This window comes from Lepidochelys kempii, chromosome 12 (genome assembly GCF_965140265.1).
Source record: "Lepidochelys kempii isolate rLepKem1 chromosome 12, rLepKem1.hap2, whole genome shotgun sequence".
NCBI classification, from domain to species: Eukaryota; Metazoa; Chordata; order Testudines; family Cheloniidae; genus Lepidochelys; species Lepidochelys kempii.
Window position 1 is genome coordinate 13,081,413 of NC_133267.1, and position 26,502 is coordinate 13,107,914.

The window sequence follows — 26,502 nt, forward strand, 5'->3', positions numbered from 1 at the left end:
TAAGTAGGAGTGCTTTCCCAGTACAGTATACCTTTGGCCTCAATATGATTTTAAATAGAATAATCCCCATTTTAGTAGCAATGTCAAGCAATGAATGTTACACTTTTTAATCGTGGTACTGATGTAGTGGATGTCTATATAATTTTGTTTTAGTTTGGTTATATGACTTCAGGAAATAAACCAGTTTAATTTAGAATACAACTTAAATTAAAGAAAATTAGCACTCTTTTATTCAGGATAGTCCTGTATGGTCCAGCATGGAATTGCTGGCTTTTCTGGATTATTATTTCAAAACAGATCACAAACAACCTTACTTTTAAGATCTCATACTGTATTTTTATGCTTAGTCCTCTTTTTTTTTGTGGCAATCACTAAAACAGTAGCCAAGAACCATAATCCAGTTACAAAGGGCATAAAAAGGGTAAAAAAGCATATATCTGCATTCAGAGAAAACATAAAATAACTCATATGATTTAAGGATAAGAGAATTTAAGAGATTTATTCCATTATGACTACATTTCTTTCAAAAGGATGAAAAGTGGAGCACTAGTAATTTTAAACTAGAGCACATCTTCTAGTGCTCCATCTACTCAAGCAGAGTTTGCAGGTTAGCAATTACTTCTTCAAGATCATATGGCAGAGGCATACTGGGATCATCATCTTTCCAGAGGGGATGGCACTTTGGCTTTTGCTCTTCTGGCAAACTCATTGCAAGTTGGCACTGGCATCTGAAAAGAAAAGATGAACAAAGAATTACTTTTAAGAGAAGGAATGTCAAGAAACCAAACTCTAAGGAAGGTATATTTGTCCATTAAGATAAACAAACAAAGAGTGAGAGAGATAACAAATCTGTGGACAAAATGGGTTGTTCACTTATAGAGAAGCAGCCATGTTTTCTGTTGTAAGCGTTGTGTTATCTAGACGGATTTCTTAGAAAGCCAATCAGAAAGAAAATTCAGTTTGCATACCTTTTTATGGTGAATTATTTTTTCATTATCTCAGCTGTTATTTAAAGTACATGATTAAACTATTATCAGATTTAAATGGTTGTGGGTTTTCAGTGTATTACTAAACTATTGAGAAAGATTAAACTGAATTTATTGCATTAAGGTCGGGGGATAGATTAAATAATATTACAGAAGCAGGACTGGCTTTGTAGATTCTAGAGATTTACAAGTGTATAAACTTCCTTTGCTCTGAAAAAGGCAATGTAAAAAGGAAAAAGTGTATAAAGATATATGCAAATGGCAGCTAATAACAATTTCCACTGATGAATAGGTAGGCAAAACTTCAATAAAATTAAATTAAGATGTTAGTGTATGTTAGTCCCCAGAGAAAACTTTTAAATTACAGTGTTTTTTATTAAATGGATTATTCATCAATACTAGTGAAGTCTAATTATAATATGCAACTAAATTGCAGCCCAGCACAGGAAAGTTTTATGAGTAACAACAGTCACATCTCTTAAGATTAGTTTGTAACACAGGCTGCCACTTATTTGCACTGCATTAGAAAATTTGTAACAATTCAGTGACTTTTTTTATTTACCATTTGCTGATTAATTAGCTAATGTCTGTAAAGCACTATGATGATGAAAAGTGCCAAATACTATTACAATTACTTCATATGTACAGTAGATGAATTCATTTCATTACAAGAAAAATCAGATCACATAGATAGAAATTAACTGTTTTATCCCCAGTAAGAAATAGGCAAAACTATATTTTGTATGCAAAATATAAATAGAAGTCTTTCATTATTTAAAAAATATAAAATGACATTTATTTTTCAAGTGGCTTTATACTACTCAGGTGTCTTTCAGCTCTGTAAAATGAACAAGATCAACACAAATAACTTCCTGGCCCCCTCTCGAGGCCTTCTGGAAGAGAATGCTCCCAAATGAAAGATGTCTTCTTCTCTTGGGAATTATTAATGGCAGTGTAATACCCATGAGAAAACATACTTCAACTTTACACCCACGTTGGTGTGTGGTTAATTGTGGCACCAGCATCCTGTGCACTCAATCCATCGTACATTATACTACAAGGACAGTATTAACACATAACATTCCAATATATCTTCAGCTCTCCACATCAGCCCCTGATAATAGCATCTGTTAACATGCACTAAGTACTATTATGTAGCACATCACTTCATAAATAATAAGATTAGCCGACCTCAGGGCCCCGAGAAGAGTAATGTGTTTAAATGTTCTCATTATTTATTTAAAACAAGAATTAAAGGAACAGAAGCTCCTTGTGACAATCCTCTTAGCATAAATATTAAACTGTTTGCATTGATAAGCTGCACTGTACAGAATAACAGAGGATTTGTTTTGCAGGCTGCTTTATAACAGTTGTTAGAGAAAATGCAGTTTAGTGTATGAGTTCTGAGAGGTACTTAACTGATTGTGCCATCATGTTTTGAAGACATTTTCCAAATTATATAAAGGAACAGGAGAAAATTAATATGCAAGAGAAGCTGAAACTAATTACAGCATAACTCTGTAAGGCTTTTAAAATCTTGCTTTATTTTTGGTCTCGGCACAAAATAGCATGCTCAATTTGCTGGGTAGTATAAGATATTCCAGTGTTAGCATTTCAATCTAAAAGTGGATAAATTAAACCATGTAGAGATTATTACAGTTGACACATCAAGAGGCGCTGTTAGTAAAGATTGCCAGGCATATTATGTGCTTTAGCAAAAGTCAATTTATTATAAACAATCACTTTAAATTCTTTGGGAGGGAACATGCATCACCTTTCAATGCCAGTTGTAGTGTATATTCCTAACCTTCAGCGCCTCCCTATGTAATTTATTTCCTACCAACTTTTTCCTCACATTTGAATTTTGGGCATCAGTGTCACTTTAAATATACCAATAGTTCCAACGTTGCTGTTAATTGGGCAGCCTAGGAGTGGCAGCACAAGCTGCTCCATTGCTCCCCTAGCAGAGACAGTCTGAGAGATCACCGCACCACGTGACATGGTTTGCTGAACACGTCTCATTACATGAGTCACGCACTTGGGAACCTTGAGCCACACTGTATTCTACATGAGGGATTGATGTCAGTGACCATCCACAAGAGTCTTCCTGATTCACAAGTCTGAGGCCAGAAGTGTGCCTGAGAAGGGGAGAGAAATGGCCAGTGCCAGCATCCCATCATTTCCATGCCCTCCACACCATATCTACCCAGTCTGGAGCTCCTCTGCAAGTCAGAGATGACTGCACTCTGATCACTTCTTCAGTTTGTTCTGTCCACCTATTTTAATGTCACTTTTCTAGTGAGAGAAGTTGTGAATGGTAAACATATACATTATGTATATCACCTATTTTCAGCCGCGGTTTTTGGCCTTGGTACAGGCCTCACTGACTTATATAGGAATTACACAAGTAAAATGGTGGCACGATTAAGTCCTTTGAAATCACTGCTAAAGCCGATGCTGTCACCGTACCATGAACAACTTGGGTGACGCTGTTATCACATGAAGTAGCATCCACAAAACTGAATTAGGCCATCTAATTATGTACCCCCTTTTTTGATGTGAAAAGGAGTCAGTATCCTTTTGGTAGTAATATTTTTGGTCCTAACTTTAATAAATTTCCCCACAATTGTAAAGGATATTGTCCCGGGTTTGGTCTTTGATACTGTAACAGAGTGACAGACCTGAGCAACCTGCATAGGGGCACAGGTATCTTCAGCTGAGGCACTGTATCCACAGGCATTGAACCTCACATACAAACATATAGCGGAATTACTGTGAAGCCACATTAACTCCTCCCAGGATAGAAACATGTCTCCTCCCAGAGGCAGAAGAAGTTAGGATCTACAACAGAGGAGGTGCTGTTTCGGAAACCCTAGGAACACCCAATCTTGGTGGGGAGTAAAAAGCTTAGGATGAGGATTATATTTTGGTGGTTGAAATTTGAGTAACCAAAAAAGGTCAACCCCCCACAAGAGAGTAAGTTGGAACAATATGTATTGCATGTAGCAGGCTCGGAACGTCATGGGTTCTTAGATAGGATGAGTGAGATGCTGAACTAGGCGATCCCCACTGAATGACCTCACCACACGTTAAGCGACCGGGGGCTGTTGTCTGGCTTGTTCAAAAAGGGTGTGGGCCCCTTTAAGGGCTCGAGAGCCAAGGAGGTGCTTTTGACTGCAGCAGCCGACCAGGTCAGCCTGGGGATTCCGATCTATCCTGCCCCTCCCCCACAGGTGACTGGAGGTAGGTGGGGGGACAACTATATAGGTACATGCCGGTGCAGGAAAAGCCCTCTTTTACCTAGACCAGGCAGAGCTACTGAATTTTGGATTCTTTTGTATCCTGCTCACAGGAGGCTGACTGACCAACAGCTGCAGTATATTTCCAGCACATCAGCTTAGTGCCAAAGTGGCCCTCCAGTCCTTGGTAACATAAACCCACCAAACAGGAAGAGGGACATTTTAAAATATAAATGACTAGTACCTATAAATGCGTGGATGGTGTCCACCTTTCCAAAGCCTCACCTTCCGAGCCCCTCACCAATACAACCAAAACCATCCCAGTTTCAATTACAATCTCCATTTGGAAGTAGCAGTTGATTACAATTCACTGTGCACTGATCTACATTCTCATTACCTCTTTCCCACCATATTCAGCTGGTTTTGATCCTGGCTATGGGTATACAATAGGAAATCTCTTTTGCTTATTAATATTACCAACTAATTTTCCTTTCATAACAATTCAATTAAACAATAATATACAATTTTTATAAGAGTTGTTTGTGTCACCGAGATGGTGGCTAATCTCACTATGGGCAAATATAAATTCACTAAATCAGATATTTCCCTGGTTATCATCTCTAGGGTTATACTTACATTTTGATGATCAGGGTGTCAGCTACATTAGAGGACACTGATCATGATGCTAAAATTAACCACTTTAGCTAAAGTGTGTGTTAATTATGGGTATGCAAGCAGTCAATAAAAGGTTAATGCAAAAGTCAAAGGATAAATTTATTTCAGTATTGCATCATTCCACAGACTAAATGACTAACATTATACTTTGTGTTTTTAATCAATAGATTTTACAGTAATGTTCTAGCCATTGATTTTAAAAACAGTATTCTTTCTTTCCCCTAAGTTTTGCAACTAATAAGGAATAAGTATCAATATTCTTACATATTCTTATTTCAGACAAATACTTTTCTGTTCAAGTATGAGGACTAGGGCCACATGCTACACAGGCAGAAAAATGTGGGTGGTGTGGAAGTATCTGATTAATGCAACTGTGGAGTGTTGTCTAGTAATCAGAGTAAGGAATTGTGAGATATGACTCCTGGCTTCTAGTAACATGTTTATCTACCCTACAGAAGATAGGCACTTGGAGTGGTTCACCCTGCACAGGATAACTAGAATGGGGAGAGGGCACAAGGAGTCCATTCCCTGCCTCCCAGCCCACAGGAGGTAGCCTTAATTTGGTTGGCTTTGCTCAGGAGTGAAAACAGTGGTGGGGACCAGATAGGGGTTGGTGAGGCAAAATGGGGGGCATGGTGAAGGCCTTCACCCCACCACGTACCTATAAGTGCCAAAAGGGGATAATTGAGGGGGACACGTACTACATCTTTTTATAGGTGCTGACTCCAGGATCCCTGGAGGCATTATGCTTTATAAAGGAGCTAATACCTCCCATCCATCATTGCTGGAGCAGTAGGTATTCACTTAAACACTCCAGAGAAATGCAGAGCTACACCTGGATCCTTAATGTTGAAAAATGCTTTAAGATGCACAGATTGAAAGCCCTATTATTAGTTGTTATCTCTATTGCTCTCTCTAGAAACACTAAAGCCACTCCTTCATCACACATAGAAATGGAAAATATTGGGCACCACAGTGTGCTCTGTCAGTGATGCACTGGGCTAAAGATATTATCTAATATGTGCTTATAAAACAGCAGCACAGGTAAAAGGTCAATAAGACAGTTTCCAAGCAAAAGGACACCAAACTGCAAGGGTCTGTTTTTGAATTGAATAGGAGCTCCAGGTGCTCAGCACCTTTGAACATCAGACTCTAAGGGCGGGAGTCACCTGCTTAAGTGCTATACTAGTTGAATAAAGCCAGCTGATGTCATCTCTATAGGGCTGATTTTTCAGCTCATGGTATTCACTTGTGCACATGCCAAACTGCATAGACATGTACGTTTGGCCATAGTCTGCAGGTATCCACAGCTGCAGATGCACTTTCACATGAGCAGGTTTTAGAATTTTTAAAGTAATTGAATTTGAACACTCAAAGTCCAAGTATTCTATTGAGTTTTCAGGATGCAAATTTTAACACTGTTAACGCAAAGGTGTTAGAATTTGTAAAGCAGAAGTGAATGTACATCCTTAGGAAATTTTTCACATGCACAAGTGGAGGCTGGGTAGATGCCCAGATAAAAATATGGGCAAACTAGCATTCATATGCAATATTTGTATGTCAGTAGAATCATTAGAGATTTACAAAGAAATGGGTTGTTATGCTGAATAATCCCCCAATAAGACATGCACATGCGTCAACCTTGATTAAAACGATTTAACATTTGTAACATGTACACTGTTCTGAATAATAATGTTCTCTTTAGACAGCATGAAGATTCACAGAGATCTTACCAAGTTGGGTCCTGCCCATGCAAAGAGGTCTGCATGGTTTAACCATTGCTCCAGCACAGAGTCCAACTGAGTTCAACAGGGCTCTGCACAAGCATAGGCATCTATATACACAGTTCCCCTTGCAGGATTGTGGCCTAGGTCCTGAGCCTTCAAATCTTTCCTCTCCTGAGTAATTATGACAGATGAATAGTTCCACTGACTTTTAAGATTATTCCAGTTCATTCTGAACCTGCTGTCTTAGCATTTTATCAGAGAATGCATTTCTCTCTTGAATTATATATATTTATGTGCTCAAACCTATAGCAAAATATGAGACTATTTACATGAGTACAGATTACTCAGGTGAGTAAATCTCAATAATCACACACACACAAAATGCCTCTCTTGCCAGTATAATGCAGCTACTTTTGGGGTGGTAAGCATCAGGGTTGAAATCCTGACCCCATTGAAGTCAATGGCAAAACTTCCATGGACTTCAACGGGCCCATGATTTCACCCTAAATGTTTACCAGCAAACAGCAACCCTGACAATGGCCCCAGGTAACAATAAAAAATATCATATCCAGCGGAAACTGCAGAGAGACTATTATAAACTAGATGCAATTACCCAAGCTGAAATTTGGCCAGGACACTGAAATTTACATGCCTTTAAAAAAAAAATCCAGACTTTCTTAATGTCTGATAGCAATCAGTTCTTTGGCCTTGCATCTCATCTGAGTAAATCAGCTGATGTAACTTGCAATCACAACATACAATCTTTTATCATTTTTATTTAAAAATGTCTAGAAAGAAAACTAAATCTGATTTGCTAAACAGACTGATTTGCTTGGTAAAGAACATGAAAAGCATTGCTTTTACGTAAAGACTTAGTTTGATGGTGGACAATGTCCTTCATCTTTGGTCATGGATGGGGGAGTGGGATAAATTCCTTAGAAAGTATCAAAACTGTAACATCTGCCATTAAAATAAATGATCTTGTACTATATTTTCATGGTAAATCGAAAGGTGTGAGGATAAAAGTGCCTGACATGATACAGTGGGGTTAGGGGAAGCTTTGTAAAGAGAAAGCATTTATCCACTTAACCAGGTGGGTGTCCATTATGACATTAACAATTTAACAAATTATGATAGGCCTAATTTTATCCTTCCCTTCGCTCCAGGCACTTGTCTGGTCACAGTAGTTGTTAACATGTGAAAATTTACTGCCACCAATTAAGGTTTAAGGCCATCAGGTAGAATGCTGAGAACAATTTTATACCCAGGTCTATTTGTTAGCATGTCAGTTACATAACAATGGTGATGAATGGGCTACCCTGACAGCTGAACAGTTAGGAGTTGCTGACCTCTGATCTCAGTCACATGATAGGGTCACCTGAAACTTGCATTGCTCCTACCTGACCGCATATAACAATATGGGGTCAAATGGCTCGGAGATTATATGTATCATGTCTGAGGCAGCCCAATTATAAGCTTTAGGGAACACAGTGTTGAATTCCATAGCTCTGCGGCATAGAGCTGTAGAACACTGCAGAAATCTGTGAGACAAAAGGTATACCATTTCAGAGGTCTAAAGTAACTTTCCTTGCTGTTCAGTAGAATGGACTTATTGTCCTCTGAGAACAACAATGAAAATAAACACTTTTGAAGAAACTGTGACTCTACCATCGGAAGAAGAATGTGCTCTAGCCATTGCATTAACTATGCATTTTCTCTCAGAGAGTTTCAATCTGGGACACCTGTATCAGAGTGCAATTACTACTATGCCCGGTCAGAAAGACCTTTTCGTTGGAGACTGGCCTTAGCAGCAAAGCTGACACTTGGAACTGGAGCTGAACTTCCCCAAGGTTCAGTTCTAGGTGTCTGGTTCAGCATGTTTTAGAGAAAGGAGCAGGCACAATGTCTAGATATAAATCAGAACTTCAGCAAAGTTCAGGGTGCTTGGAACTGGGGTGTGAGTTCATCTCCCTTGATGCTGCTTGTGCTTTCAAGGAGGACAGAATTACTTTCTGATCACTATAGTTATCTCTGTAAAATACTGGCAGGCCAACCCTATACACATTGGTTACAAGATTCTGAATAAGAGATTCACACTGAGTGCCCTATCAAACTGCTGCTTGCTGAAAAACAGAGAGATAATGGAAATGTATTGAGTTAGAAGGTGTTTAGAGAAATGTAATCAGGAAAAGAAACATAATAGTTTACTTCATATGGCTGGATGCTATTTTTCCTTCAGAAATAACAATAGGATGTCCTGGGATGATACAATCAAATTCCATTTTTTTTTCAGAACTGGAATTGAGGTTCATTCTGAATCCACATTACCAATTTTCTTAGCATTTTACTAATGCAGAAATTGCACTCACACCATGCTCTCTAGAGAAGAGAAAAGTGAACAATCTGTTGTGGAGACATTTTCTTTTTAATTTTTCCAGGTTGGTTCTTACCTGACAGTGCAAATTAAAACTTTCAAAACAAACAAACAAACAAACAAAAAAACCCCAAACAAAATGCAAAATTTAGTCTGATTGACTTTAAGGGCCAGATTTTCAAAAGCACTCAGCTCCCAGTTAGGTCCTAAACTGAAGTGGCCAGACGGAAACTGAAGGGTTCTGAGCTGTTCTGAAAATCTGGTCCTACTGTGTTCCATAGTGGTCTAGCCCACTTACATTCAGCCTCTGTGGATGCTCTTTTATATGCTGTAGCTAGAGTGTGCCCAACAGTCAGTAGTAGCTCAGAGCAGGAGCAACTGCTCTTCATTTATAGAGGGAAGAGACAACTGAGGAAATGAATTTGCTCCCAGGTGAGGAATTGGGAGAAGGAATGCCAGATTCAGGGTTGGACTGAGGGAGTACCAGTTTAGAGTTTATAATCCAAGAAAAAATGAAAGGGCTATATATGATCCTTCCACAGATAACCGCAAGGGTGGTAAAAAATCCACCCCAAACTCTGACTCCAAAAATCTGTAACCAAATGTGCCAGTGGTGAATTTGACTCTTAATACGTTACAGAAGCTTGTTGTCCTGCTCACAAAAAAGCCTGAGGTTCCTGCAGGCATTCTTTCTATTGGTAATGAGGGATCCGATGCAGCATCCTGGGGAATCACTCGTGACACAAACATGATGACCTGAAATCAACCAGTATTACCACTGTATGTGGTTTTGCAAAGTAAATCTGTATCAGAATCTAGCTTTTAACATTGTCCTGCAGAGAATATTTTGCTGTTCTACATAGATGCAGGGGTGAGACAAATGAATTTGACAATAAAGAGGTTTAAGTGACAGCTGCATGAGCTTTAAAATGCCAGTGTTTCTATTATTACCCAAATTGCAAGCTTAATATTTCCCCCCCACCCTCCATCTGCTCACCTGAGAACTGGATGGTAAACTTGAGTACAACTACTGGGTTTTACAGAATGTCACACTGATGGAAATAGCAAGGCGCACACAAGTCAATACAGTGTACAAAAGCAGTACCTGTCTTTCCTCTTCACATAATGAATGTCCAAGGCCCTAAAACAATATCCACTTGGTGGAACTAAGTAGAATCAATATTTTCATGTATATATATCAATGTATGTTAAAGGGAATTCATATATGTATACACACAGGCACTCACATAGGACGGAGATTAATCAAATAAAAGAAATTCAGAGGCTATGGGATACAGGAGCAATAATAGTAATTTTTAATACTGTTAAGATTAGAATTTTTAGATTAGTTTTTATGTAACCTTTTGGAGAAAGCTTATATGGGCTTTAATGTCCGTAAATCTGCTATTGTCATCACCACTCATATTTAATAACCTTACTGTGGAGCAAGTACTGTACTAATCAAGGGCCAGGTAACGTAACACATCTTTCAAGGTTTCTTACATTTTTATATAGAAAATTAAATTCAAAATTCATTTCTCCACCTCTTTGTTCTGGAATATCATGCAGAGAAACATTAGACAAATAAGAAGTTAATCTCCTCCAAATATATAACAACCAAAGAGATTAAATTATACATTCAAAATCTCATATTGATGAATTCACACAACAAAGATACAGAGTTTAACCATGGGCATCAAGAATTAGGCTCACACATTTAAAAAAAAATTATGGAAAATTGTAATTTTTTAAAAATATCACATCTGTAATTATTGCAGTGAAAACAGAACTAACATCCAAGGTTTTTCAATAGCAATGTTAAATAAACCTGTGCAAACATACTTCACTGCTTTTCTCACTTGCTAACATATTTAGCTGGCTGTAACTTCAGAAAAGAGTGAAGAGTGGACTGCAGGCTAACCTCTGAAGTGGAGGGTGTAAAATAAGACTGAAAAGCCCCTTTTCCCCAACCCAAATCCTTCTCTCAACCCCAGCCAAGTGGAAAGTCCCTTCCTGGTATATGGGCTTTGCAGCTTTAGGTGAATGGGCTGGCGGAAGAAAGAAGACAAAGAAACAGTATGGTTGGCTCCACTACATGAATTTCCAAGCAGAAATCCATCAAAGAGTTACTACCTCTGATCAGATTAGATCACATCTGCCAAGCCCATAATCCCAAATGGGTGGGAGGGTGGAGGTTCCTGGTGTATAACACTGGAGACTTCATGGAGCCATGCTACCCATAGGAGACCAGATAGCCAATGGAGCAGTGCTGCGACACTTGGCTTCCACAGAGGCAGTCCAGCTTCCTCTCTCTGTCCTGAGAGCTGAATGGATCTTACAAAGTCTGTGTGGTTAGTGGACAAGTCTCCTGCCAGTTCAGTTTGGGAACAAATTAGTCCCCCTGAGAGGACTAGGAACAAGCACTGTGAAACTCCCCATGGTCCCTGTTCCCCACATAGGAATGCCTTCATTGGGGTAGTGTGTGTGCCAAGTTTGTCCGGTTATTTAATCAACAAATATGACCACTATACTACAGGGGGGTTACAAATCCCCCAGAGCAACACTTAATAAACAGCACAGCATTTGCAGAAACACGAAGTTTAATCCAATCTAACCTACTGTTTTCATATTGTATATGTGCAACAACTACCTGTTTCCCAGAGACTTCTGTTCCCCGTTTCTTAGAACAACATGTGCAAATGCACTGTACCCTGAATGCATGAGAATAATGGGTATGCATATTTATGTACACACCCCTCCATATGGACACTTACAAATAATCCCACCACTCTGAAGGGTTAAGCATTTAGAGGAAAATTTTCAACACCAACGGCGTGGATTTAGGCTTACTGTTCTCATTACAAATGATGGCTGTGCAGCAATTCTTGACTGAGAATACTGATTTGACTCCAGACAACATAAAAATATCTCAACCTCAGTATAATTTATATTCCCTCAACAGGAACCTAAAATGCTCCATTTCTCTCTCATACAGTGTACGATCTGCTGTTTTACCTCACACACAATCCGTGCTTTCCTATGATTTCTCAAAGAAACAAAATGTGTGCTATGCACAGAGAGTATAAACACAGCTGACTTGTTTTCCCCAAAGTATTGATTTTATGCAGTTTTAAATGACTATTTTCATCCTGTTTGCATTATCAACTGAGACATTGCTCCTCCATGTTCGTTGAAATGCAGACGTAATTGCTGATTTAGGGTCTTTGGAGAGATTGTATTGTATTATCCAGAATCTACGCTTTTATTAACATAAAGTTTCTAGCTCTTCTGGTTGAAAAGATAGCCTGGACAATGTAAACTGATGCATGGTTATCCTGTTGAGTCCACAGACAAACTGACGCAATAGCACCCAGGGAGCTGTGAACTTCCCCCATTTATTTAACTAGGGTGTTTGCTTGGGGCCAAATACTCTCCTCTGTTATGCAGTGTGGCAATAAATAAAAGAGAGGAAAGAGGAGTGGTAATATAACCAGCAGAAAAGGAAATATCAGTAGCATGCTTCCCAGGAGGCTACAGATACTCTCCTCTGTTAACAGTAGGCTGTTGGGAGATTTGGGGGCTGATCTATGCACTACATGGCATGTTCTTCTCTTCTGGCTGAAACCCACACAAGAGTTAATGATGAAAGCAGCATTTAATCTCCCCATCCATGCCTTTTAGCTCTCTTGGTAGGTGGAGAACATACAAGGCTTAAGAAGCAGAGAAAATGAACTGGTAGCATAGTTTCCGGGGAAGAATTGCAGCAGGGTGGGCTTTCCATAGGATGCCCCAGGATTTACAAGGAGGGAGCCCGATTTTCCCAAGAATCCTTAGTGTTTGAAGACTGTGCCCTTTGTCTCTTCCAGGAAGCTGCACACATGTTGCACAGATTTTTGATGATGTGTTTTTCCACGGGAAAGGAGCATTTAGCTCTTGCAGCTTCGTTATTAGGGACTACAACCCTACACATTTGCGGGAAAGGCAAATAGACACCCATTGTTGAATGGACAATCCTGATTTGGTGTACATGGGAGTGAGATCAAGAGAAGATTTTTTAGATTGTGAAAGTTTCCCCCAAGGGAACTGATAGAAATCCCACTGTTTCACACATTTAACCTAGACTGGGCAAAACGGTAGAAAAAAGTGCTCTGACTCTTCAACTGCCAAGTTTTAAGATTCTTTCAGACCCAAACACTCCACTGCTGCCCTCCCAGGTTCCTGAAACAATCCCTGACCTGCCCCACCACCTGTTAGTAGTACCTCCAAATGTCCCATTTCACTAGCATCAGTTCTTGCCTGCAACCCACCTCTCAATCCCTCCCCACCCAAAACCCAACACCCAAATCACTTCCCCACCACCACCAGCACCATTAACTCCTATCACTGTGCTGCTCCCACCAACTTTGGTCCATCTGAGTGAAACAGGATCTTTATTGACTGAAACGAAACTAGGTTAGTCAAAGAGTGAGCTCAGTGCAGCAAAGAAATGGTGGCAGGCCGACTAAAGCCCTGTCTGCAGTGTGAAAATCTAATGTATTCAGGCACAACCTATTGCCTGAAATTTGAAAAAATGGTTTAATCTTGCAGTGTAGAAGGAACTAAGTCACATTTTCCAAAATATTCCTGAAGCATGCTCGAGCCTTGGAATTCATACCTTGGGGAGCACAATTAAAACATGGTTCGGTCCTATCTACACTAAAAGACTATGCTGTCTTAAACAATGAATTCTGCAGTAAGGGGAAAAATTTATAACAAAGATTGGGCCTGTGTCCCACAAGTGAAACACGATGCTAAGATCGAAAGCAGTGTTTTTAAAAAATAATCTTTTCCCATTGGTCATAGCAAGGTGAGAGAGAAGCAGGAAGGGGCAGACTCTGGGGAAAGTGGGAAACAAAAGGACAAAGAGCCACAAAAGGACCGAGGGAGAAATTTTTTTTTTTAGTCAAATACATTCCTACAATATCCAAACAGGTATTTTAATAATCCCTGAACTTCTACATGTCTATTTCTCTATCCATCCATATTTTATGGATAAAGCACTTAGAAATGTACTGTAAGGAACACTCGTGCACTGGCAGGAGGGGGATGGGCTAGACTACCTAAGAGGTCTTTTCCTCTAACATCTCTGATTGAATGTTCATGCTGGTACAAATAAAAATTGCGTAACACCAATGAAATGCTGGAAAACAGTCTACTAGGGATTCTAAATCCTGGAAATATAACTTTACCATTGCAATCACTATCAACAAGTGTTCCTGATTATCAGTGGTCATGCAGGAGATGAAAAGCAATTGTTCATTTGTCATAAAATAATCAATGAGAGAAATGAGAAGCAGAAGAATATCTTTCAATTGCCATCTCCCAGTCACACCCACGACGATGACTTGCTGAGCAGTTCCATTTGTATTGAGAGAAATGTCAAAATGTTCAGCTCTCAGACAAAGGAGGGGGTTATATGTATCTTTTCCTATAAATAGCTGCAATATATCCTAAGACATTCAAGGAGTGTGTGTGTGCATATACACATTCCTGTTTTTGCTGAAGAACTTTATTTCAATATAGCAGAAACAGCTAAGATGATTTGTTCAGGTGAGGTTCCAATGAACTAGGGTTATGAATTGTATATATAATGAATATAGGTTTGGTTTAGTGTTTTATAAATGGTGCAGCCATAACTTATAATTTCTGCTACTTACTGTGTTCACCAATTCTAACAATAGGGTTTTCCTCCCCATCAGTAACGGTGGTAGGTATCAAATTGTCTACCCCTGGGTTTTCTGTAATTATCTTTTTGCATTCCAGTATGAAATCTTCCAAAGCAATATACAGAGATATCTAATAACCACTTCTACTCCAGTGTAATAAAAGACTATCCCGATCCATATACAGAGTCAAAGGATCACATTCTGAACTCTGTTACATTGGTACAGACCAGGAGTAACTCCAGTGTAAAAGTAGTCTGGGAACAGAATCAGATCCCAAAAGATTACAGTTAAAAACATTCTTAAATATTTGATCTTAATCCCATTAAAACTCCAGTGTGGACTGGAGAATGAATAAGAGATTATCAGATAAGAACAAATTTTCTTGTCTGGATCCTGATCACATCCATCTTATTGAAAGAATAAGAATAAAACCGATAAGATGAATTACATGTATCTATCTGATCCTGCACTCCTTGCACAGACAGAACTCCTATTGAAGCCTAAAAGGAATGCAGAATCCAGCTCTAGAATGCACAAGTCAAAGTCATTAATTTTGTCCACCATCCACGACTGAGCCACCATGGACTGCAGAACTCACCTGCCAAATGTTTCCAACAGATAAAACGTGTAGCGCCTAGTATAGTAAACTTTCCATATTTATTTTCTACAGAGCAAAGGATCTTTCTAACCACAATGTCAGTACTGCTCCCACAGAATGTGACTTTAGATTTTTTGGTGTTGCCAAACCATTTTCTTTATACAATATGATATACAGTACTGACTTTGAACCTCTGAACCTCACTACTGATGCCTTTGATGCTTTGTTCTCTTTTACTTTAAGATGGAAAAGAACAAATAATTCTGAGATCTTTCCTTACTCTTGAGTCCTTCTGATGTCTATCTTCAGAGCTCTTCGAACATCCAATTTATGTCAGTCTTTCTCTTTCTTATGCTGTGGATTCGAAAAGAATGAAGGTAATATAATATCCTGAGATCTATGGAAGATTGCAATTGCCTTCGGAGTAAACTTCGGTTTTTTTCTTAAAACTACCTTGCCTGAATGGAAACTACTAAATTGCTTTTCAATAGATAATGCGCCTAGTCTTGAAATTTCTTCTGGATAAAGTTATTGCCACAGAGGAATATTTTAATGATAATAAAGGAGGTGGTGATGCTACCTTAAGAAGTAGTTCAAATGGGTATTTTATGGGCATTTTTCAACACACAATTCAAACTAACCAGCAAGCACTTGTGAATTTTCTGTGGATTAATCATTCACCATGGCTAACTTAAGAAACCAGATTTGTCAATGCTGAAAACACAGGCATTTGCTGAGCATACTGACTTGCAATGCCATTGTGGCATTAGTCTGTCATATCCTTTTAGACCATCATGTAGGAATTTTAACATCCTACTTCCATTAGCTAAGTTAGGACCTGATTCAGCAGTCCATCAGAATTCAGCAAAGCTCTTAGCCACGTGCTTAATTTCCACTAACTTCAACAATACGTCAGAATGTGATTAAAGTTAAGCACGTGCTTATGTACTTTGCTGAGTAGGATGGACTTAAGTAAGCGCTTAAACAATTTGCTGAATTGGAGCCTTAGGGCTGATCTAATTATACCAGAGTTTGAACCCTAGCCATACACGCATACCTGGTTAGCTGAGACTTTTCTTATGATAGCAGTATTTTCAATTCTATTCGATATATAAATTCTTATACTGTGCACATCATTATAGGATCTGAACACCTGCCAGTAGTGCATTAAGTGATGTGACGAACATTTATCACATGTTGCTCAAAATAATTCCTGGGTGGACTTTTCTAGAATCTACCAATGACACTTTGAGAAGCCGTGCATAGTGACTTTGCCCAGTAATCATTGTGTCAGGTATAAACTGTATGGATCTCTGTGTAACATTAGACACTTAAAAAAAAGCCTTGACTGTTAGACAGACGAAGCCAGATGAGTATAGCTAACTAAAAGGTTTAAATACCAAGACCTGTTTGATCAATAAGTGAGTCCATCCTTCCAGAGTTTCTGTGGATTAATGGGACCAGAGGGAACAGATACAATAAAGTATTTTTGCCATCTCTTTGACAACGGGTCCTCTGATGTGACTCCCTTGCTTCTGTGCCTGCAAAAGAACAGTTGTTGGAGCCTGATGAAAACAGGATAGTCTTGGCCTTCCAAATAGTTTATTTTGTTTATTTGAATGTTATTTGTCAAACTCCAATTTTCCTGGTTTCTTGTTTGCCACCTGAGCCACATTAGTGACCTCTTTGCATGAATTGCTGATGCATATTTTCTTTTTCCCATTCCACAAGAGTCATCATTTCTTTGTGCAGGCCAGCAGATCTAATTCTTCCCATTTCTCTTCCTAATGGACATTGCTATAATATTGTCCTGAACTATGACAGTTCATCTCAGTCTTTGTTTAAATGAAATTAATGCAGATCGAGCTGTTCTTAATTCCAGGAAATTCATACAAATTTTGCTTTCTGATAGTGGCTACATACCATTGGTATCAAAATGTGTTTTAATACAGCCAAATACAGAGTTAGACACGTAGAAGCAAGAAATGCAAGTCAGACCTACAAAATGGGGCACTGTGTCCTGGAGCACTGAAAGAATTCTGACAGAATCTTGGGGTCATAGTGGACTGGCAACTGAACGTGAGCTACCAGTGTACTATCGTGGCAAAAAGAACTAATGTGATTCTTGGATGTATAAACAGAGGAGAGAGGAAGGAATTTTACCTCTGTATATGGCATTGGTGAGACCAGTACTGGAATTCTGCACACAGTTCTGTTGTCCCCATTTTTAAAAGAATATTGAAAAATTGGAGCGGGTGCAGAAAAGAATTCATTCAAAAATTATTCAAGAGCTGAAGAAGATGCCCTACAATGTGAGCCATCAAGAGCTCAAAATGGTTAGCTTATCAAAAAGAAGACTAAGAGATGACTTAACTACCGTGCATAAATACTAGGGCTGTCGATTAATGGCAGGTAATTCAAGCAATTAACTCAAAAAATGTATCATGATTAAAAACATTTATAGCAATTAATTGCACTGTAAACAATAGAATACCAATTGAAATTTATTAAATATTTTGGATGTTTTTCTACATTTTAAAATATATTGATTTCTATTACAACACAGGATACAAAGTGTACAGTGATCACTTTATATTATTATTTGTGATTAAAAATATTTACACTGTAAAAATGATAAAAGAAACAGTATTTTTCAATTCACCTCAGACAAAAGTACTGTAGTGCAATCTCTTTATCATGAAAGAGTAACTTACAAATATAGATTTTTTTGTTACATAACTGCACTCAAAAATAAAACTGTAAAACTTTAGAGCCTACAAGTCCACTCAGTCTTACTTCTTGTTCAGCCAATCACTAAGACAAACAAGTTTGGTTACATTTACGGGAGAGACTGCTGCCAGCTTCTGATTTACAATATCACCTGAAATTGAGAACAGGCATTCGCATGGCACTTTTGTAGCTGGAGTTGCAAGGTATTTACGTGCCAGATATACTAAACATTCGTATGCCCCTTCATGCTTCGGCCACCTTTCCAGAGGACAGGCTTCCATGCTGATGATGCTCATTAAAAAAAACAATGCTTTAATTAAATTTGTGACTGAACTCCTTGGGGGAGAATTGTATGTCTCCTGTTCTGTTTTATCTGCATTCTGCCATATATTTCATGTTATAGCAGTCTTGGATAATGACTCAGCACATGTTCATTTTAAGAACACTACAGCACTTGACCCAAGGTTTAAGAATCTGAAGTGCCATCCAAAATCTGAAAGGAACGAAGAGTGGAGCATGCTTTCAGAAATCTTAAAAGAGCAACACTCAGATGCAGAAACTACAGAACCCGAACCACCAAAAAAAATCAACCTTTTGTTGGTGGCATCTGACTCAGATGATGAAAATGAACATGCATAGATCCATTCTGCTTTGGATTGTTATTGAGCTGAACCCATCATCAGCATGGACGCATGTTCTCTGGAATGGTGGTTGAAGCACAAAGGACATATGAATCTTTAGTGCATCTGGCACTTTCAGATGACATTCTAAACAAGAAGCTGACAGCATTATCTCCTGTAAATGTAAACAAACTTGTTTGTCTGAGCGATTGGCTGAAGTAGGACTGAGTGGACTTGTAGGCTGTAAAGTTTTACATAATTTTATTTTGAATGTAGTTATTTTTTGTACATAATTCTAAATTTCTACGTTCAACTTTCATGATAAAGGGATTGCACTACAGTACTAGTATTAGGTGAACTGAAAAATACTATTGCTTTTGTTTTTTTACAGTGCAAATATTTGTAATAAAAAATAAAGATAAAGTGAACATTGTACACTTCGTATTCTGTGTTGTAATTGAAATCAATATATTTGAAAATGTAGAAAACATCAAAAATATTTAAATAAATGGTATTCTATTATTGTTTAACAACGTAATTAATCACGATTAAATGTTTTAATCTCTAGACAGCCCTAATAAATACTTCCACAGGGAGAAAACACGAGGTATGAAAGGGCTCTTTATTCTAGCAGAGAAACACATAAGAAACAAAAAGAAAAGGAGTACTTGTGGCACCTTAGAGACTAACCAATTTATTTGAGCATAAGCTTTCTCTAAGGTGCCACAAGTACTCCTTTTCTTTTTGCAAATACAGACTAACACGGCTGTTACTCTGAAACCTGACATAAGAAACAGTGGCTGGAAGTTGTAGCCAGACAAATTCAAATTAGAAATTAGGCACATTTTTTTTTAAACAAAGAAGGTGCTTAACTACTTGAAAAAACTACCAAAGGAGCTGATATTTTGTTGTCTACAAATTAAGACTTAATACCTTTCCTGAAGTTATGCTTCAGCAATACAAGTTATGCTTCAATCAAACATAAGGTATCGTGCTCAGTACAAGGGTATCCGGTAAAATGTAACGGCCAGTGATAGACAGGAGGCCAGACTTGATGATCAAATGGTCCCTCCTGGCCCAAACTCCATAAAACTTTACCACAGAATTTATCTAACTGCTAAAAATGCTTTGCAATGTAGCTCTGTGCAAAATGGTGCATGGTAGCTGATATAGATATTCCAACAGAATGGAAGAGGATTTCTAGCATGAAAGCCCCAGGAAAGGCATTTTGGTATTTGAACCCTATGACAGTGTAGAGAGAAAGACCCTAAAGTGCTGACTGCAGACTGTCGAGAATATCTAATTGCAACTCTGGATCTATTAACAGAACATACAGGCAAGATTCTTCTTTCTCTTATACATCTTACACACTGGCGTAATTCAACTGATTTCACAGGTCAGGGGAATCAGGCCAGAAGAGTTTAGCTGATAATCAAGCAATAATAAAGTTAAAGAAAAAATATAAAATATATAAAAATTGCCCTTGATTTTCTATGTAAGTTTACAAAGATGCTCTCCAGGGGAAAGCTTAGGTATGGAATGTACCTATCTTCTCATTTACACTGTTCATGCCTCCAGCTCTCATCCAGACCACATCACACGACCCATTGTCTACAGCCAAGCTCTAAGATACAACTGCATTTGCTCCAATCCCTCAGACACAAACAAACACCTACAAGATCTCTATCAAGAGTTCTTAAAACTACAATACCCACCTGCTGAAGTGAAGAAACAGATTGACAGAGCCAGAAGATTACCCAGAAGTCACCTACTACAGGACAGGCCCGACAAAGAAAGTAACAGAATGCCACTAGCCGTCACCTTCATCCCCCAACTAAAACCTCTCCAGTGCATCATCAAGGATCTACAACCTATCCTGAGGGACGATCCCTCACTCTCACAGATCTTGGGAGACAGGCCAGTCCTCTCTTACAGACAGCCCCCCAACCTGAAGCAAATACTCACCAGCAACCACACACCACACACCAAAAACACGAACCCATGCAACAAAGCCCATGGCCAACTCTGTCCACATATCTATTTAAGGGACACCATCATAGGACCTAATCACATCGGCCACAACATCAGGGGCTCGTTCACCTACACATCTACCAATGTGATATATGCCATCATGTGCCAGCAATGCCCCTCTGCCATGTACATTGGCCAAACCAGACAGTATCTACACAAAAGAATAAATGGACACAAATCAGACGTCAAGAATTATAACATTCAAAACCAGTTGGAGAACACTTCAACCTCCCTGGACACTCAATTACAGACCTAAAAGTTGCAATTCTTCAACAAAAAAACTTCAAAAACAGACTTCAATGGAGAAACTGCTGAATTGGAATTAATCTGCAAACTGGCCACCATTAAATTAGACTTGAATAAAGACTGGGAGTGGATAGGTCATTACACAAACTAAAAGCTATTTCCCCATGCTAATTTTTCCCCTACTGTTACTCACACCTTCTTGTCAATTGTTTGAAATGGGCCATCCTGATTATCCCTTGTAAAGTTTTTTTTCCTGCTGCTAATAGCCCATCTTAATTGATTACTCTCATTAGAGTTGGTATGGCAACCCCCATTTTTTCATGTTCTCTGTATATATATGTATCTTCCTACTGTATTTTCCAGTACATGCATCTGATGAAGTGGGTTTTAGCCCACGAAAGCTTATGCCAAATAAATTTGTTAGTCTCTAAGGTGCCACAAGTACTCCTCGTTCTTTTCACTAAAACTAAGAAGGTCATACTGAATCAAAGGCCATCATCTGCCTGTTCAAAAAGTCAATATGGAGGAGTCAGGAAAAAGGAGCTGTATTACAAGTCACCTTTTCAGCTCTCAGAAACAAAACTATTAATAGAGAGAATCAGCTCCTTGCAGTGTATTAAAGGACCAAGGTCACCTGGGAAACCATTTGGCCTCACTGCTTACCCAACTTGATTAGCTGCAATAACTTCTGCCCTTGCAAAGAGACTGATGGAAAGCCAGGTTTCTCAGCAGATTGCTAAGGTGGCATTCACACTTTTTAGATGAACAGTTCTATAGGCGAAAGTGCCTGGGAATTAACTGAAATATTTAGGGTCTATTAATGCTTCTCTGCAATGCTCATTATTAGGTTATCTATAGGATAACAGACTCATAATTTGTATACTAAAACATGCCTCTTTAAAAAAAATGAATATTTCTATAAATCCAAAGTTCTATAAAGACCCACAACAATTAATGGAGAATGAAACTTTGGAACTGTGAACTTTTGATCATATTGCTCCATTTATTTATACAATCAAGGGACAGGAATATGGCATTAGTAGGTAAAGTACATTTTGGAAATAACTTGTAACCATAATGTCAGACACATTTAACCTTTCTCTTTGGAATATACACAAACTAAAAAAACAGGCTTTCAATACATACAGAGATCATGGTCCCTTAGTGTACTCTGAATTGAATCAATCAATCATGTTATCCACCTCTTGTTTGACCTTTTATAATGTACATGGAACCCAACCCCATACATGCAGATATTTTACTTTTTTAAATCAAACATGGGGAAAGATCTGTGACATTATCTTATACCTTTGTGATTTTTAAAGTATCAGTTCCATAAAATTATACAACCATTTACTGCTCTAGCCACACATAATATTGTACTAACCTGCCATTTGGGGAGATTTCATAATAAAATAAATAAATAAATAGAGATATTATGGAGGGAAGGAAAATTCTCCCCACAAAGTAGCCACACTTTTTTTTAGCATAGAAATATTTGCTATCACGTTATATTTGTTATATCTAAATTATTCTGAATATTTGTTGAATATTGGGTTTGGTTTTTTGCATCTGTCATAGTCCCTCGAAAGAGATTTTGTCAGTCCTTACAGAAGCTATGACAATAACCATTTCCTTTAAATAATTATATCTTATGTTGGTGATGTTATCAAAATACTACAGTCTTTTCAGTAGAATGGTATAAACATGTACACATTAAGTACATGTTTAATGTGCACGACATGTATAATGCAGCCAATTAAGTGCATTATACTGAACGATTTATAATTTTAAGACTGGCATTATAAAAGAAGGCAGCATTGTGCAGTGGTCCGAGCACAGTGGCAAATTCAGGAGCTTTGGTTTCTACTCCTGGCTCCACCACTGACCTGCTGTGTGACCGTGAACAGACCCACTGAACCTTCTCATTTCCCCCATCTATAAAGCAGAAAGCACAATCCTACATTAGAGAGATGCTGAGAGGGAAAATTAATTAGGCTGAACTTTTCAAAAGTGTCTGCTAATTTTGGTTGCCTCCATTTTTTGTACACCCAACGTGCTACAGGCACTCAGCACCTCTGAGAGATCTCTCATTTGGGCACCCAGACCTCAAAACACCCAAAATTAGTGCAGATCTTTGAAGATCTTTAAAGCCCTTTGAAAGAAGCTATGGTAGTGTAAAGTATTACAAATCATTTATTATAAAATCATTTTATGAATTATTCTAGAAAAAATACATCATTAAGAAAATATTGAGGGAAAAATAAAAAAGGCATTTTTAATTTTTGTAGAATTATAACAATAGTTATCAATCTTATCAGAATACAAAGATCTCTAGTCATCTTGTGGGCAAATACAGCAAATAATGTAAGAAAAGAATTAGTATAATTAAAGTTAAAATTTAACCTAAGAATATTGGGTTTACTTCTCCGTTTTGAGACTAGTGTAAACCAGGAGTAAACTGATTAAATTAAGAGAATTAGGTCCTATTCATTAGTTATAAATATTGCATTTTATGGTATAATCAGGGGTGGCCCATCCATATAGGTGACCTCGGTGGTTGCCTGGGGTGCCAAGTTAAATGGGGTGCCAAATTTGAGGGAAAAATCAATTTTAAAATAAATAAAATGAAAAAAAAAATGAAAAAGCTGAAAAAATACAAATAAAATAATGAAGATGTCATTATTTCAATTCCCGTGCACGTACAGAGGGAATATGAATTATAATTCATTTTTCTACATTTCTGTGAATTTATTAATATGTCAAATCTTTTATTTACTGCAAAAATAAATAATATTTTAGCGATTTTTTTTTCAATTTGCGACATAGCGTCAAGATGACCCACTCCGCATTTTGATCAGCAATAACTCTGCCACAATTAAACACATCCTCCAGCAGCAAGAGCTGCAATGCTAGTGACACCTAACTCGAAAATACGTCAAGGTCACATAGGTGGAAATTTATGTAGAGCGGCGATATCGCGAGTTGATACATGTCAAACGGTCATTTTAACACACAGGTCGCAGGTAGATGTTAAGAATCGAGTGAATACTGTGGAAAATTGTGTTTCTTGTTGCCAAAGAATAAAGAATAACATCTTTCAGCATTATAAATCCAAAATGTGAGTATCTTTAAGCATTATTAAACCTTAGCATTATTATCAGGCTGTATAATTATGAACTTTTCTTTGTTAAAACTGGTTCCCATGTAATAAATAAGGTCCATAAGAGAAAAGAAACAGCGTTAATGCTTAATAGACTATGAAAGTGATGACATCACACTCCAAGCGGGTAACCATGAGGAAGGGGATTACTTTCCAAAGAACCGGTGTTGGGTTATAAAGTCAAAAAAGGTTGTTAAAGCAGGATAGCGTAATGGATGATTCTGGATTTGTAATAATAAAAATTATAATTAACATTTTTAATGCATTTTTATTTAAAATTGGGCTGAAATATAATCTAGCTGTCGTGTACAAATCTATTCTGAAAATTTCTTGTGTTTATTTTATCTGACCTCAGAAACGTTAGTTGGACAGATGGACGGACAAACCGAATAATTAAGCCTCTGTTAAAAAAAAAATCCTTAAAACCATTAAAAGGAAAAACGGGGCAAAATGTTTCCCAGTTTACCAAAAACCTCAGCCTAGATCTGCCCTTGGGGTTTGGGGGTGTGGGCGCCGATTGCATGGTTCGCCTAGGGCGCCAGTTGCTGGAAGCTAGTCTAGGGCCGCCCCTGGGTATAATGTAGTTCTAATTACATAGGCTTTTAAGTCAGCATTATCCAAAGTTAGGTAAGGATTTGGATAATGATACACAGTTAGATCCATTTTTTCTTTTGCATATCCAAATTAGTAATTAGACTTTGATCCTTCAAAGACTTATATATATGCTTAACTTCATGCACTGTGAGTTGTCCTATTGAATGTCTTGAAGTACATATCTATTACTAATCTCAATAGGGAAAAGTGCCTTACTTATTTTCTGGCTATGATGATTCAGTGTTTTGATCTTTACTCTAAATATGTACAACATGGAACTGAGGTAACATAACCAATTGTCTTTAATGAGAACACCCATGATTACTTTAATAATTTGTTACTATGTTTGTAAGACAACGTGATCATGCATTTTTTCTATCACCTGTCACTTATTTTCAATTGAGAAATGTTTAAAGATTCCTTCAGATGCATCAAACCCAGACTCAAGATTTTAGATGTCAAAAAGATATCTTCCAATGAAGCATTGGATGGTCCAGTACAGATTGATTTTTCTGGATTTACATGATTTATCTGCAAGTCGATCTGCTTCTAGTGCAACAGTGTTATTTACCTAGGTATTTTAAATGGCCCTCGTCACTGTAGTATCTGAACACTTTACAATAATTAACGTAATTTATCCTCACAACACCCCTGTAAGTCAGAGCAGCATCATTCCCCTGATAAATTACATAACTAGCCCAGTGCCACACATGATGATAGTGACTAAGCCAAGAACTGAACCAGGTCTTCTGACTCCTAGCACAGTACAATCTTCTGGACCATTCTTCCTCCCCTTTCCACTAACCTTCCTTTCTATGCTATTGGGGAAATAACAGACCACCTACTGACAAATCATCATCGAACCCCACTAGTACAGGCTGCAGCGGAAATGGGAGCAAGAGGAGGCAGTAAAGGAAAACACGTAAGAAAAAAGTCCCATTCCAGTGCTTTATCTCCTAGAACAGCGATGTCCAATAGAAATTCAATGCTAGCCACACTGCTAGCCACACTTGTGGTTTTGAATTTTTCTTATTAGCAACATTATAAAAAAGCCACATTAAGCCACATTATAAAAAAAACGCATTAGCCACAATTCAATAGCCTATTAGCCACATGTGGCTAGTGGCGAATGTATTGGACACCCCTGCCCTAGAACATCTGACCTACTCACAGCTGTCACGGGGATTGAAGTATGAACTTTGAAATGCCAAAGTTTCATTTTAATCTCTACAGATCCCTTGGGTGTAAAAAATCAGCTGTGAGTTTTTATTCATTGACTGATTGGCTAGTCATTTAGGAGATATTTTTAGGAACAAAAGATGACGCATATAGTACCTCCTCAAAGCTCAGTGAATGCAATATAGTAGAGATGCTAAACTAACTAGAAATAATTCATTTAAAATTCCTAACATGGGTTGCACTGTCATTTACACCTTTTCAAACACGCAAATTACTTAGGAGTGTGGGAACTCAGTCTACCACTCCCAGGTTGCCGACTCAATGTGCAGGAAATTGGCATACCTGCCCAGGATGCACAGTCAATTTTGCCCACCCTAAATCGCATGATATAAGAGGGAGTAATAGGTTGCGAGGGCCACTAGTTTTTAGATGTTATTTTTCATGAAAGCATCACACTGCTTAGGAACTTGATGGAATCCTCAGTTCTTTAGAGACCAGATTCTGCAAGGTGCTGAGCACTTCATTCTCACGGATATAAACAGGAGCTGAGGTCTCTCAGCATCTCATTGGATTAAATGAATGAATGACAGCCACAGTTGATATTTTTAAGTGAGGTTCTAACAACTCAGCCCTGA

General features: G+C 38.1%; 1 protein-coding gene across 6 annotated transcripts in view; it reads right to left on the reverse strand.

Moving 5' to 3' along the window:
* Positions 1-225: 225 nt before the first annotated feature.
* FTO (FTO alpha-ketoglutarate dependent dioxygenase) overlaps positions 226-26,502 on the reverse strand; it is a 326,144-nt gene continuing 299,867 nt past the window's right edge. For 3 of the 6 annotated variants that reach the window (XM_073307614.1, XM_073307611.1, XM_073307615.1), the window contains exon 8: positions 226-728. In XM_073307614.1, the coding sequence (XP_073163715.1) occupies positions 587-728 (142 nt within the window). In that variant the 3' untranslated portion in view covers positions 226-586. The remainder of the gene's footprint in view (positions 729-26,502) is intronic. The other 3 variants (XM_073307609.1, XM_073307608.1, XM_073307613.1) reach the window with 3 other exon arrangements.